The sequence below is a fragment of the Mauremys mutica genome, chromosome 4 (genome assembly GCF_020497125.1).
Source record: "Mauremys mutica isolate MM-2020 ecotype Southern chromosome 4, ASM2049712v1, whole genome shotgun sequence".
NCBI lineage: Eukaryota > Metazoa > Chordata > Testudines > Geoemydidae > Mauremys > Mauremys mutica.
In genome coordinates this window covers 123,238,270-123,253,021 of record NC_059075.1, presented here as the reverse complement: position 1 = coordinate 123,253,021, position 14,752 = coordinate 123,238,270, and the positions used below count along the sequence as shown (strand labels likewise).

Genomic DNA, 14,752 nt, shown 5'->3' with positions numbered 1-14,752 from the left:
CCAGATGCACAGTGGCCCACCTGGCCCTGTGCTGCCTGCATGCCCCTGTGGATGCAGCGGGGGTCTGTGCTCTTGCTGGCTTTCCTGCAGTTCCAACAGATGCTTCATCATGTCCATTTGCTCCCCCAACAGACCCATCATCATGTCTGTTTGCTCCCACATTAGCCTCAGCATTGCATCCTGCCTCCGCTCTTCGTGCTCACTTAAATCTTTCCTGGCCTCTGCCACTGAATGCCTCCATGCATTAAGTTGTGCCCTATCAATACAGGAGGACTGCATGAGTTCGGAAAACATGTCATCGCGAGTGTGTTTTTTTTGCATTCTAATCTGTGATAACGTCAGGGACGGAGATGATAGGGGGAGTGTAGAAACATTCTACGCTCTATGATTCAGGGGGGACTGTATGGTCATCTGTGCTGCTGAGTTTGCCATGCTGACCAAACAGGAAATGAAATTTAAAAGTTCCTGGGGCTTTTTCTGTTTACCTGGCTAGTGCATTGGAGTTCAAAGTGCTGTCCATAGCAGTCACAATGGAGCACTCTGGGATAGTTCCTGGAGCCCATAGTGTTGATTTGCATCTACACTACCCCAAATTGGACCCAGCAAAGTCAATTTTAATGCTACTTCCCTTGCCAGGGAGGAGTACAGAAGTTGATTTTAAGAGCCCTTTAGGTTGATGGAAGGGGGTTCATAGAATCATAGATTATTAGGGTTGGAAGGGACCTCAGGAGATCATCTAGTTCAACCCCTTGCTAAGGGCAGGACCAATCCCCAAATCACCCCCTTAAGGATTGAACTCACAACCCTGGGTTTAGCTAGCCAATGCTCAAACCACTGAGCTATCCCTCCCCCCAATTGGGGTGGGATGTGTGGACACATTCATTTTTAAATTCGACCTACCCCTGTAGTGTAGACCAGGCCCCAGTGTCCTTACACACACTAGGGGACTGCAAGGGTCAGCAGGCAGGCAATGGGCATGTGGGATCTCTTGTGGCTTTGAGAGTGATTATGAACTCAGAGCTGGGCTCCAGATACTCTTGAGTTCTGCTCTCAGAGTTGGCCACTGCCTCACTTTGCATTTTTTAATAAGGGTTTGTCTACACCTGAGAATTAATCCAGAATAAGGTAGGATGTGAATTTAAAGTGGATTAACTATTCCTGGTTAACTCCTTGTGTGGATACTCTTATTCTGGAATAAGCGTGCCTTCAACTGAATTAGTTTAATTCAATTCCAAACTGGATTAAACTAGTTTGAAGTAAGGCATTTATTCCAGAATACGATAATCCACACACAGTTCGTCAGGAATAGCAATTCTAGAATAACTCCCTGTATAGACAAACCCTTAGTCACCCCTCTTTTTTCTGCCTTCTGTTCCCTGTTTGGAAAGTGGAGAAAATCCTTCTGAGAGTTAAAATGTGTATAGCACATTGTAAGTGCACAGAGTGTGTAATCTTAGAGAACCAATCATAGGAGTGTGTTTGTAGCCAATTGTGTATTGTTGTTAAAAATTATCAGTGAAACCAGGCTCAATCATTTTTGATGATGCTCATCCAACTCCAGATGTCATGAAATTACTGCCTGATGTACAGCCACCTGCCTCTTGCAACAGTTGCCTGTGAGGACTAGTATGCTTTGTTGTACTTCTCATCTCCCTTGTCCATTGTGCTTTTTAATTACAATAATGCACATGCTGGTATCTTTTCTCAGCAGCCTGGACCAATGAATAAGAAATATTAAATTGGAAATATTAAACTCAGTGGCATCTGAAGCTGCTCTCTTTTATCACTGATAAATTCTGAACGAGATGGGAGCACAATGCAGAAGTGTGAAAAAAATGTTAGAGGGCGAATTTACTTTTAATTACCTTTATAATTTAACCAGGGAAAGGTAAACAAACAGTAAAACAATGAAAAAGTTTCCTCACTTCCATTGCTCATTGGAAAACAGTTACATAAACTGTTGGATGGTGGAGAAGAACCCACAATTTCAGATCAAAACATTTTGTTGGTGCTGAAATTTTTGCATGAAAAATTTTGATTGCCAACAAAACCCTGTTTTCCAATGAAAAAATATTTTGCTGGAATTTTTTTTGACTCGCTCTATTTCTCATTTATTAAAGTGCTGTAGCATTAAGCGGAACCTTCAAGGGTAGCATCATTAACTTTGAAGATCTACCAGGCCTTGCACATGCTCTGTAAGATTCTGAGTGGCTGGCTATTTTACTTGTTTGGTGGGCCTTTTCTCTTGTGGACCAGCCTCCTCATTGAAGATTCTCTGGAAAACCTCCTTGAGGGGCTCTCTCAATTGCCGTTTCCCATGTCTCCCGACTAAGAAGTAGATGAAGGGGTTGATGCTGCTGTTCATGCAGGGCAGCAGGATAACTAAAGACATGACAAAGAGGTGTATCTTGGAGTGATTAAGGAAGGCCATCAGCACTATGACCCTTGGTGGAAGGGTGAACATGAGGAAGAAAAGGATGGTGACCATAATGACAATATAGAGCTTTGTTGATTGGTGTCGATGTGAGCTACATCGGACCTTGATGAACAGGGTCAGGCTGGACAGAACCATGAGTGGAGTGAAAATCAGGAAACTCAAGACACAGCTGAATATGGTCATTTTGGAACAGTCATAGTCATTGATGCAGAAATAGCACTCCAGTCCAGTCACCAGGATGGAGAGAGCCCAGAGCAGAGCACACACAATGGAAGACAGGTTTTTTGGACGGTGACATCGGTACCAGATGGGGTAAAGGACGGACAGACATCTCTGAACGCTGATGGCTGTCAGGAGATACAGACCAGTGTTGTATATAAACAGCGCCACCCACTGGATTGCCTCTATGACGACAAACCCTCCAAGAAAGTCCATATGTAAATATAAGATGATAATAATCAAGGAGGCAACCATGCACAGGAGGAAACCAAAGTCAGCAATAGCCAAGTTGAGGATGTAGATGGTGAAAGGGTCCTTCTTAATGCGGAAGCTGAGGAACCAAAGAACCATCCCGTTCCCCACCAGCCCAACCAGGCAAATGAAAAGAGAAATAGAGCTGATCACAACTATTGGAATGAAACATCGATCCCGATCTTCAGCTAGGTCTGTGTCATTAAAGCTACTGGAATCATTAAATAATATGCAATAATGCAGGCTTATCTTTTCAGGAAGCAGGGATGTCGTGATAAGCTCAGTCATATTGAAACCTCTGGTGCGGATTGACAATTTCCAGCTCCCTCTTTATCGCTCTCTCATAAACACACCTGCTAATAGAGATAAGAGGGACGTGTATTAGTGACTCTGGATCATGGTGGGAACTCGGATTTGCTGGTAATTAGTGCCCATCCCTGAAATATCCGGATACCAATGAGCATTTATTAGAAATACACACAGAGATAAATATAAAAGGGGGAAATAAGAGGATTTTTGGTGCAGAGGGTGACAAGGCTGGTCTTTCTTCTTTGGAAACCTCAGGGCAAAAGATAAAATGAATGTCAGAGACTGCAGTCCCAAGAAGATCAGGAGTTAGGTGGCAGAGCTGCATGTGTATATTGTGGGGAGATCAGGATTGGAATAGAAGCAGGGCTGCAGTTCAGGATTGAGAGACATTGGGAGAGGAAGCAGCAGGGAGCCCAAGGTGGCAATAGTAGGAGCAGTTTTGTGAGTCAGGATTAAAGCACATTGGCAGGACAGGGGCAAAGCCCAGATCTGGAATAGCAGAGGGCTGGGGTGGGGGTAGGATTGAGGGGCATGGGCAGAGCTGTGGGAATGGAAGAAAATATAGAAAACATCAGAGGGATGAAAAGAAGATAATTTTCACCCACAAAATGCTCATCTTCCCTCTGATGCTCTGAGGTTTGAATGACAGTTTTGCAGAAGCTGTGGTAAAGCAAATCTGTTAGAGAAATTCCTTACCTCTTGCTTCTTATCAGTTGCTCCGTGCGGAATCAATTACTTGAACGTTTTGCAACAGTGTATGAAATACTCTGTAATTTCCTGTTCCATGTCCAACAAGTCAATCCAGCCCTAAATCCTGGCCACCAAATGCCATGTTCACAATATGTAGAGCCAGACACAGCAATCTTTCCACCACGATTTCTTCTCTTTGTTACTGAAAGGTCTCATGAAGTTGATAGCAGGACTTTGCTACTTTAATTGCTTCCTATCTCCTTTTTATGGGCAAAGAACACTGACTGAGCCGGTTTCCTAAAGAAATGGAGAGCCACTTGAAAAATCAAGGCCACAAAATATTCCAAGGAAATTTCATAACTGGTCTGAGAGCGTCTGACCTTGCAAGATAACAGCCAGTGTCTCACATCCCATTGCTGAGTCAATCAATTGAGAACCTAGCAAAGAACCACCTCCAACTCCTCCCATCCACTGTCAACATCAGGGAACTCTGCTGGTGGGGACATTACACAGATACAGCATTGGTCACAGTCATGAGAGACGTCCTCTTCTCATGCACAAGAGACATTCAGCCATACTTACATTGCTGGATCAGTAGTTTTTTATATCCTCAATCATGGAACACTGATCTCCCATGTTGGAAGGGATAGTGGAAATAGAACTGGGCAAAATTTTTCTGCCAAAACTTTTCTTTTCAGTATTTTGTGTTGGTTTCACCAAATCATTCCAACCATCTTTTTGATTCATTCAAAATTTCAGAAACATTTATTTTTAGTTTTACATTATTTTTTCCTCAATTTTTTGGAATTGCCAGTGAATTATTCACACGTTTCTAAGTGGAAATGCTCTCAATGTCAAATGCAATGTAATATCACACATCATGTTGTTTACAAGTTTCAGAACTATACATGTAATGATTCCACTTAGAGACATCTGCAGAGGTAGAACCCAGGACCATCAGCAAAAGCACTTGAGTTAGAGGAATAATTCATGCAGCTGGAAGTAGCAAGCTGCTTTCCTCTATGTTGCCCTGTCACTAGAGGGAGACATGCCTACCCAATGTGTAGAACACAGCTAATTTACCTGCATACTGACAGATAGGTTGAAGATATTCTGCAGGATTACTTGCCTCACATCCCACATCCCTTCTGGGCTGCAGTAGTACATTTCTTCTGTGTATCTCATAAGGTTGACAACAAAAGACTTCCTCTCCTGCATTTGCCTGCAGGGAAAACCCTCAGTCCACACAACTTGGCTTTGACCTACCATGCAGCCTAGTGCCTCAGGAGCTAATCTTTACTGTCTTTATTACATAAAGGGGCTTCATTGCTTCTTCTGTTGAGCAAGAGGGAAGGCGCTTTGCAAATCTATTGGCTTTAAGGAGGTCAGTGATTGTTCCTGGGTCCAAGACTGGGCATCACATTCAAGTGTCCATTGATTGTAGATATGCAGATGAGAATATATCAGGAAACTATAAATAGTTCCTCATCCGCAAGACCCATCCATACTAAGAAAATCACTCCCTTCCTATCCCAATCCTCAAAACTCCCTCTTCAGCTGATTTAGGGATAGATTGTGACATGGGCTACATATCATGCAGGGAAATGAGGACTCCCCAATTTATGCCCCTTCTGGGAAGACTGGACATTGACTCCAGATGCACCGGAGTGAGTAGGTGTTGTACATCCACTACTGTCTGCTGGAGGAGGTGAGACAGCTGTGCCAATGTGAGAGGCAGGCTGTGTGCCAGAATTGCTATCTTTACAGAAGAAGGGGTAAGCAAGGGTGGGATTGTGTCTCAGGGGAATCTCTAAGGCACATGACTGCCTGAGACAACTTACAGAGGTGATGTAGCTTACATGCAAATCCTCACTAAAGGCTGGGCTTAAAGACACAATCTAGCTCTTATGGAAGATGTCTAAGGAAAGTCCTAGCAGGTACAGGGCCTTCTCCCTGTCCCCCACCTCTATCTTCAGATTTCACAGTACAGTCAATACAAGCCAATACAAGAGCTATACAAGAAGATGCTTAAAAAGATGGATGCCCACACATATGGTAATACAGTATGTCCTCCGTTCAAGGCTGGCTCCAGGCCCCAGCACGCCAAGCGCGTGCTTGGGGCGGCATGCCACAGGGGGCACTCTGCCGGTCGCCAGGAGGGCGGCAGGCGGCTCCGGTGGACCTCCTGCAGGCGTGCCTGCGGATGCTCCACCGGAGCCGTGGGACCAGCGGACCCTCTGCAGGCACGTCTGCAGGAGGTCCACCGGAGCCGCAGGACCGGCGACCGCCAGAGCGCCCCCCGCGGCGTGCTGCCGTGCTTGGGTCGGCGAAATTGCTAGAGCCGCCCCTGCCTCTGTTATGGTGCCCCCCATAAGGCTTTGTGGAATATGCTTATGATTGTATATATGACATAACTGGAATATGTTTTAGGCTACATATGCCATGTAACATATCTCTGTAAAGGTTATGATCTACTGAATGTATTCATCCTATTTGTATGCATGTATCATTTTTGTATTTGAAGTTATGAATATTGGCTGTGTACTGCCTTGATTTTAACTAGTCTAGTAGAACATTTGTTCAGCTCCTTGAGAAAAGTGCAAATTAAGTGCCCAATCAAAAACCACTTATGCCAACAATGAACTTGAAGATGCCACAATCCACATCTAAACCTTCCCAGGAATGTGGCTTGGCTGGTAAAAACTGAGTCATGCATGGATATATGACTTGCCCATGTAATTCCAAAACTCATCTTGGAGCTGGACTTTGCATAGGAGTGAGGAGGAGGTCTCCACCCACAAGAGAAAGTCTATTTAAACCCCTCGGAGACCCCTCCATTTTGTCTTCAGCTCAGGGCCGCCCAGAGGATTCAAGAGGCCTGGGGCAAAGCAATTTTGGGGGCCCCTTCCCTAAAAAAAAGTTGCAATACTATAGAATACTGTATTCTTGTGGGGGCCCCTGTGGGGCCTGGGGAAAATTGCCCCACTTGCCCCCTGGGAAAAATAAACATTTAAAAACCTTCCGCATCTCAGCACAAACCCAGTTTTGAGAAAACTTCTTTACAAGGTATCACTGGTTCTCAGCATCAGCTAGTGCTAAAAGGCACTACAGCTCATTAAAAAGATTGGACAAATATTTTCTGTCAAAACTGCTTTTGGTTTGAAAACTAGGAGTTTTTAAAAAGCAGAAAAAATCACGGACAATGTCTGCTTTCCTTCAAAATTTGTTGTGTTTTTTTTTAATTGAAAAGCTGAAATAAGTCTGCCAAAACCTGAACATGATTTGGGGTTTCAGAAGTGTGTGGCCAAATATTTGCTGCTTGCTGTGTTTGATTGTTTAAAGAAACAATAAAAAAATTCTGCTTAAAAAAAATCCAAAACCTTTGAATTTTAATGGAGTTAGATGGCTTGCCTCCTTGATCTTCTCTGGCAAAAGCACACACAACAACAGACAGACAAAGACTTTCCTCCCTCCCAGATTTGAAAGTATCTTGTCTCCTTATTGGTCCTGTTGGTCAGATGTCAGCTAGGTTATGTGATCTTCTTAACCTTTTACAGGTAAAAAAGGAATTAACCCTTAACTGTATGTTTATGACACACTCTAAAAGCTTATCAGATGTCACCGCTCAATCTGATGGGGGGACCCAGTAAGCCAAAGTCCTTCCAACCCTTCTGGAAGGGTTGCCTCTTTGGTCAGAAGGACTTGTCTGCTTGCTGAATCAAAAGAAGGCCCTGAGTCAGTTTAAATGCAGACTTTTTATGCCAAACATCCTTTCTTAGTCAGTTGGTCTCTGGAAAACCTAGTTTGAACCGGTTTATGCAAGCGTCCCCAGGCATGGTACCTCTCTGGAGGTCTTTACAACCTGAGTGATTCACCTTAAATCACCATCCACTGCTTTTAGTTCCTGGAGGAGCTGTGGTATCATTCCCCCTCACTCTCCTCCACTGCCCCAAGTTGCATACAGTCCCTGGCCCACAGTGGTACATAAACCATTCATAAGCTTAATACAGTATGTATCCCCAGAGATACTGCACAAGGTTGCAACGTATGTCATAACAACCTAGTATGATATTAGTCTCTTTAGTAGCTGCATCATATTGTTGACATATTCACTCTGTGATTCACTATAATCCCTAGATCCTTTCCAGCAGTACTATTGCCTAGCTAGTTATTCCCCATTTTGTAGTTATGCATTTGATTTTTCATTCCTAAGTGTAATACTTTGCACTTGTTTTTATTGAATTTCAGCTGCTGATTTCAGACCAATCCCCCAATTTATCAAGGGCATTTCAAATTCTAATCCTGTCCTCCAAAGTGCTTTCAACACCTCCCAGCCTGGTGTCATCTGCAAATTGCGTAAGTGAACTTTTGACTGCATTATCAGATTGATTTATGAAAATATTTAATAGTACTAGACCCCTGTGGGACCTGCTGGACACATTTCCCCAGTTTGAAAGTGTATCATTGATAACCACTCCTTGATTACTGTCATTCAACCAGTTTTTCACCCACTATTTCACCTACCTGCACATGACTGAGCCATAGAAGGCAGGCCTAGCACATACTTGGCTAAAATAATGTAGAAATTTCTTGTGGTTAATCTGAAGAGCAGAAATACACTATTTTTCTTCTTTGCCCAAGGAGTGACTCGGTTATAGGTCAGAAGGAGGAATGTGCGGATGCCATCCAGCAAAAGTAACAGTTTCAGCCAGATATCTAGGCACTGGGACAGAGGCTGGGTGAGAAGCTGAGAGATAAGGTAAGCAAGCTATATTTAGCAGGTGCCCCCTATGAGACTGAACTCAGGCCAGTGGGCCATTCAGGCTAGGCATAAGGAGCATATAGAAGCCTGTGCGGTTACAACTAAAGCTGGGTGATTTTTTTGTTCAATCAAAACAACATTTAAGAAAAAATGTGTAGAAAAATGTTGTTTCATTCAACTTTTGTTTTCCACTTAAATTAAAGTCTTTAAAAATGGTTTTCATTGAGCTTTTCCTCTCTTGGGCTTTCCTTCTCCTCGCCTCCTTTTCCCTCTCAGGGCGGGGAGAGAAAAAGGTAAAGAGGGAGAAAATGGAGGCAGGGTAGAGGGGTAACAACAAATTGAAAACCCTGGAGGCTTTTTGGTTCTTGTTTCACCAAGAAGCAGAAAAACAAAAACAAACAAACAGATAAAAACCCTGCTAAACATTTCAAATGAAATGAGAATTTTTTAGAATCCCTGATCCTTGTCCCCTGACCACCAAACCCCCCGAGACCCTCCCAATCCAACCCCCCTTTCCCTGTCCCCTGACCGCCCCCCCCCGAACCTCTGCCCCATCCAACCCCCCCTCCCTGTCCCCTGACTGTCCCTGGGACTCACTGCCCCTTACCTAACCCCCCCAGCCCCAGCCGCTTACCCCTGCCTCCCAGTGCCTCAGCACATGCGTCCAGAAGCGGCCCTTAACAGCACTGCAGCCGCGTGGCTCCGGGGGAGCCTGAGCTCCTCCCCGCTCAGAGCCGCGTGGTAAGGTGAGGAGCCGCTTGGCCCAGAGCTTGCAGCCACTCCCCCTTACCACGCAGCTCTGAGTGGGGCGGAGCTCAGGTCCCCCAGAGCCACGCGGCTGCAGCACTGTTCAGGACGCGGGGGGATGGCAGGGGTGAGCCTCAGCCATTCTTGTGGGGGCCCCTGCAGGGCCTGGGGCAAATTGCCCCACTTGCCCCCCCGCTCTGGGAGGCCCTGCTTCAGCTGGCTAAAGAGAGAGTCTCTCCACCTCAAAGGATACCTGAAAGAAACTGGAACAAAGGACAGTAATTACAGGGAGTGTGAGTGAGTGCTGGACCCACACTAGCAGAAAACTAGTCTGTAAAAGGAAGTTTATTGGAACTGGTGAGGTTATATCTGTATTCAGTTTTCTTAGACATAGACTTGCGTGTTCTATTTTATTTTACTTGGTAATTCACTTTGTTCTGTCTGTTACTATTTGGAACCACTTAAATCCTACTTTCTGTATTTAATAAAATCACTTTTTACTTATTGATTAACTCAGAATATGTACTAAAGTGTTAAAGTCTGAGTGTTAAAGGCAGGAACACTTCTGTAAGCTGCTTTCAGTCAAGCCTACAGCTGTTAGGGGACATGGTTCAGACCCTGGGTCTGGGTGTGCAGCAGACTAGTGGGTCTGGCTCAAACCAGGCAAGGCACTGAAGTCCTAAGCTGCCAGGGCAGGAAAGCAGGGGCAGAAGTAGTCTTGGCACATCAGTTGGCAGCCCCAAAGGGGTTTCTGTGATCCAACCCATCACATCCTCCACCATGTGCCTGGAGATCACTGAGACATGCTGCAAGTCCCAATCACAAATTAAGCTTCATAATGTTATACAAGTAGCATCTAGAGGCCCCAGCCAAGATTAGGTCTTCACTGTACTAGGTGCTGTACAAACACGTAGCAACTGATGGCTTCTGCCCCAAAGAGTTTACATAGGAGCCTCAGTCATGGACCAGCATCCCAATGTGCTAGGTACTGTACAAACAAAGAACAAAAAGTCTCTTTCACAAAGAGCTTACAATCTAAATAGAAAAAGAGTGTGAGGGGAAAGAGAGGCAGAGAGAGGGTCAGGGCCATGTCCAAGGCCACAGAGTAGGTAAGTTGCAGAGCCAGGGTTGGAAGTGAAGTCTCCTGATTCCCACTCCAGTCAATACTAGACAGTGAAAACCTGTTTGAGCTGAAAAACATGCTTATCTTCTGCTAAATTCCTGTAGCTTTCAATGAGCAAATTTCCTGCATGAGTGACTGCAAAGACCCTCCCCTCCCTTTCTCTGGGTGCATTTCCTAGGCTGAGCACCGGGGGGTTTCAGACAACCTTGTCCACAGCATCCCCCTTCTCTGTTGGCTCTACCTCATCTACAAAGACACTCTGGAGCACAGCTTTGATGGACTCCCTGCATCACCACCTCCTGTGGCTGCTGACTAGGAAGTAGATGACAGGGTTGATGCTGATGTTTAGACAGGCCATCAAATTAGCCATATGAAAATCAGAACCCATTTGTTTGGCATGGCATCATGAGCAATGGTGTGATCCTCATGGAAGGTAGAAGATGAGGAAGAAGAGGACAATGAGCAGGATAACTAGAGAAAGGTTTGCAGGGTGATGTCATTGGGAGCTACACTAGACCTTGGTGAATAGGGTCAGACCAGACAGAAACATGAGTGAGATGTGAACCCAGAGATTCAAGACGCAGCTGACCATTGTCATTGGATGACACATTGTTTCAGCACAGCTCCAGTCCGAGAAGCAGGAGAGTACCCACAGCGGGGCACAGACAATGGCAGACAGGTGCTTTGGGTGGTGACATTGGCACCAGAGGACAGACAGACACCTCTCAGTGCAGGTGGACATCAGGAGATACCAGCTGGTGTTGTACATAGAATCATAGAATAGAATCATAGAACTGGAAGGGACCTGGAGAGGTCATCTAGTCCAGTCCCCTGCACTCAAGGCAGGACTAAGTATTATCTAGACCATCCCTGACAGGTGTTTGTCCAACCTGCTCTTAAAAATCCCCACTGATGGAGATTTCACAACCTCCCTAGGCAATTTATTCTAGTGCTTAACCACTCTGACAGTTAGGAAGCTTTTCCTAATGTCCAGCCTAAACCACTCTTGCTTCAATTTAAGCCCACTGATTTTTGTCCTATCCTCAGAGGTTAAGAAGAACAATTTTTTTCCCTTCTCCTTGTAACAATCTTTTATATTCTTGAAAACTGTTATCATGTACCCTCTCAGTTTTCTCTTTTCCAGACTAAACAAATCCAATTTTTTCAATCTTCCCTCATAGATCATGTTTTCTAAACCTTTAATTATTTTGTGTTGCTCTTCTCTGGACTTTTTCCAATTTGTCCACATCTTTCCTGAAATATGGCACCCAGAACTGACAGAATCCTCCAGTTGAGGCCTAATCAGTGTGGAGTAGAGAGGAAGAATTACTTCTTGTGTCTTGCTTACAATACTCCTGCTAATACATCCCAGAATTATGTTTGCTTTTTTTGCAACAGCATTACACTGTTGACTCATATTTAGTTGTGATCCACTATGACCCCCAGATCCCTTTCCACAGTACTTCCAACGGAGTCATTTCCCATTTTGTATGTGTGCAACTGATTGTTTCTTCCTAAGTGGAGTACTTTGCATTTGTCCTTACTGAATTTCATCCTATTTACTTCAGACCTTTTCTCCAGTTTGTCCAGATCATTTTGAATTTTAAACCTATCCTCCAAAGCACTGGCAACCCCTCCCACAAACTTTGTAAGTGTACTCTCTATGCTATTATCTAAATCATTGAAGAAGATATTGAACAGAACCGGACCCAGAACCGATCCCTGTGGGACCCCACTTATTATACCCTTCCAGCATGACTGTGAACCACTCTCTGGGAAACGATTTTCCAACCAGTTATGCACCCACCTTATAGTAGCTCCATCTAGGTTGTATTTCTCTAGTTTGTTTATGATAAGATCATGCGAGACAGTATCAAAAGCCTTCCCCCCATCCTCAAGGCTGTCAAAAAAAAAGCTATTAGGTTGGTTTGACACTATTTGTTCTTGACAAATCCATGCTGACTGTTACTTATCACCTCATTATCTTCTAGGTGTTTGCAAATTGATTTCTTAATTATTTGCTCAATTATCTTTCCGAGTACAGAAGTTAAGCTGACTGGTCTGTAATTCCCCTGGGTTGTCCTTATTTCCCTTTTTATAGATGGGCACTATATTTGCCCTTTTCCAGTCTTCTGGAAAGTCTCCTGTCTTCCATGACTTTTCAAAGATAATCGTTAACGTCGCAGATATCTCCTCAGTTAGCTCCCTGAGTATTCTAGGATGCATTTCATCAGGCCCTGGTGATTTGGAGTCATCTAATTTGTCTAAGTAATTTTTACCTGTTCTTTCTCTATTTTAGACTCTGATCCTACCTCATTTTCACTGGCATTCACTATGTTAGACATCCAATCGCCACCAACCTTCTTGGTGAAAACCAAAACAAAAAAGTCATTAAGCACCTCTGCCATTTCCACATTTTCTGTTATTGTCTTCCCCCCCATCCACTGAGTTACGGGCCTACTCTGTCCTTGGTCTTCCTCTTGTTTCTAATGTATTTGTAGAATGTTTTCCTGTTACCTTTAATGTCCCTAGCTAGTTTGATCTCCTTTTGTGCCTTGGCCTTTCTAATTTTGTCCCTACATACTTGTGTAATTTGTTTATATTCAACCTTTGTAATTCATCCTTTGTAATTTCTTTACATATAGAGTCCCAAAAAATTAAACATGTCAACAACAACCACGGCAATGAATGTGACATGAAAGTCCAGGACAGTGGTTCTCAACCTTTTTTTCATTTGTGGACTCTGAAAAAATTTCAAATGTCAGTGCAGACCCCATTGGAAATCTTATACATAGTCTGGGTCCACAGAACACAGGTTGAAAACCACTGTTCTATGGTAATGACAACTTTTCATGGATCCCTTAGACATAGTCTGGGGACTCCCAGGGATTCACAGACCACAAGCTGGAAACCACTGATCTAGGGGAAAGGAGAAAATAACAACAAATAAGTCATGGGCAGACTAGGAAATGAGGTAGGTGGAGTCAATGACAGCCAGGCTGAGGGTGCACATAGTGAAGGGGTTTCTCTTAAAGCAGAAGCCGAAGAACCAGAGGATGATCCTGTTCCCTACCAGCCTGAACAGGCAGATGAAAATAGAAATGAAGCACAGGATTCTTGGAACCCTGCTGTCTGTATCATTGCAGCCACTGGAATCATTTAACGCACCCCAGCAATGCAGGCTTATCTCAGTAGGAAGCAGGGACACTGGGCTCAGCTAGGTCATAATGAAACTCTCTCTTTCAGATGTCAGTGTTTTTCTCTCTGACACGCACACACCTGCTGGTACAGGTGAGACAGAGGCAAATCAGTCACTCTTGCATACTGGGCATTGGATTTCAGCCTCACACTCTGGGATATTGAGTTCCCAATGAGCCTGAATGAGAAATATACACGCAGGGCATGTTGACAATATGGGCGATACAGAGGCACAGCTGAAGCACTGCAGCTATGCTACTGTAGCCTCATGGTGTAGATGCTTCCTACATCGATGGAGGGGTTTTTCCACCAATCTATGTAATCCACCCCTCTGAGAGGCAATAGCAAGGTCAACGGAAGAATTCTGTCAAGCTAGCCGCATCTACACTGGAAGTTAGGTCAGTTTAACTTTGGTATTCAGAGATGTGACTTCCCCCCCACCCCCAGCCAATGTAACTAAGTCGATCTAAATTTTAAGTGTAGACCAGTGCTCAAGAAAGTTACTCTTAATTAAATTTTAAAGTGGATTGGTTGATCTGTGTTGCATCGCAGAGGAGCATGGACAGAGTCTGACAACCCATGTGATCATAAGCAGAGAGTTCTTTATTCATTTCCAGCATGCTCTTATATCCCATTATGGCAAGCAATCAAACAGTTGCTAATTGGTTAACAAAATTAACACAGCCGCAGCTGTAACCCCATAGGGTAATTATCATCCTAACACCTGTTTGACTTATCATCCTATTTACAATTAGCTGGCCGCTCAAGGCCAGCCCTTTACACACAATTCCCAGCGTAATCGGCTCGTCCCAGAAGCCTAAACAATCTCAGCATTTCACACTCCATTGCCAACAGATCTGCATTAAACCCCTATGTGGAGGCTGTTATTCATAATCAAAGTGGCCTTATTTGATTTAGTTTAATTCACTTCCAAAGTGATATAAGTTAAATTGAATGAAGAACACTTTAATTCTGAACAAGAGCATGTACTTAGGAGTATAATTTGGTTTAACTC

The 14,752-nt window shown here is 44.1% G+C and overlaps 1 protein-coding gene across 1 annotated transcript; it reads right to left on the bottom strand.

Annotated features, from left to right (window-relative positions):
- Positions 1 to 2,215: 2,215 nt before the first annotated feature.
- On the bottom strand, positions 2,216 to 3,196 carry LOC123369047 (mas-related G-protein coupled receptor member H-like). Its single transcript, XM_045014415.1, has one exon. The coding sequence runs from the start codon at positions 3,194 to 3,196 to the stop codon at positions 2,216 to 2,218; it is 981 nt and encodes a 326-aa protein (XP_044870350.1).
- Positions 3,197 to 14,752: the final 11,556 nt, after the last annotated feature.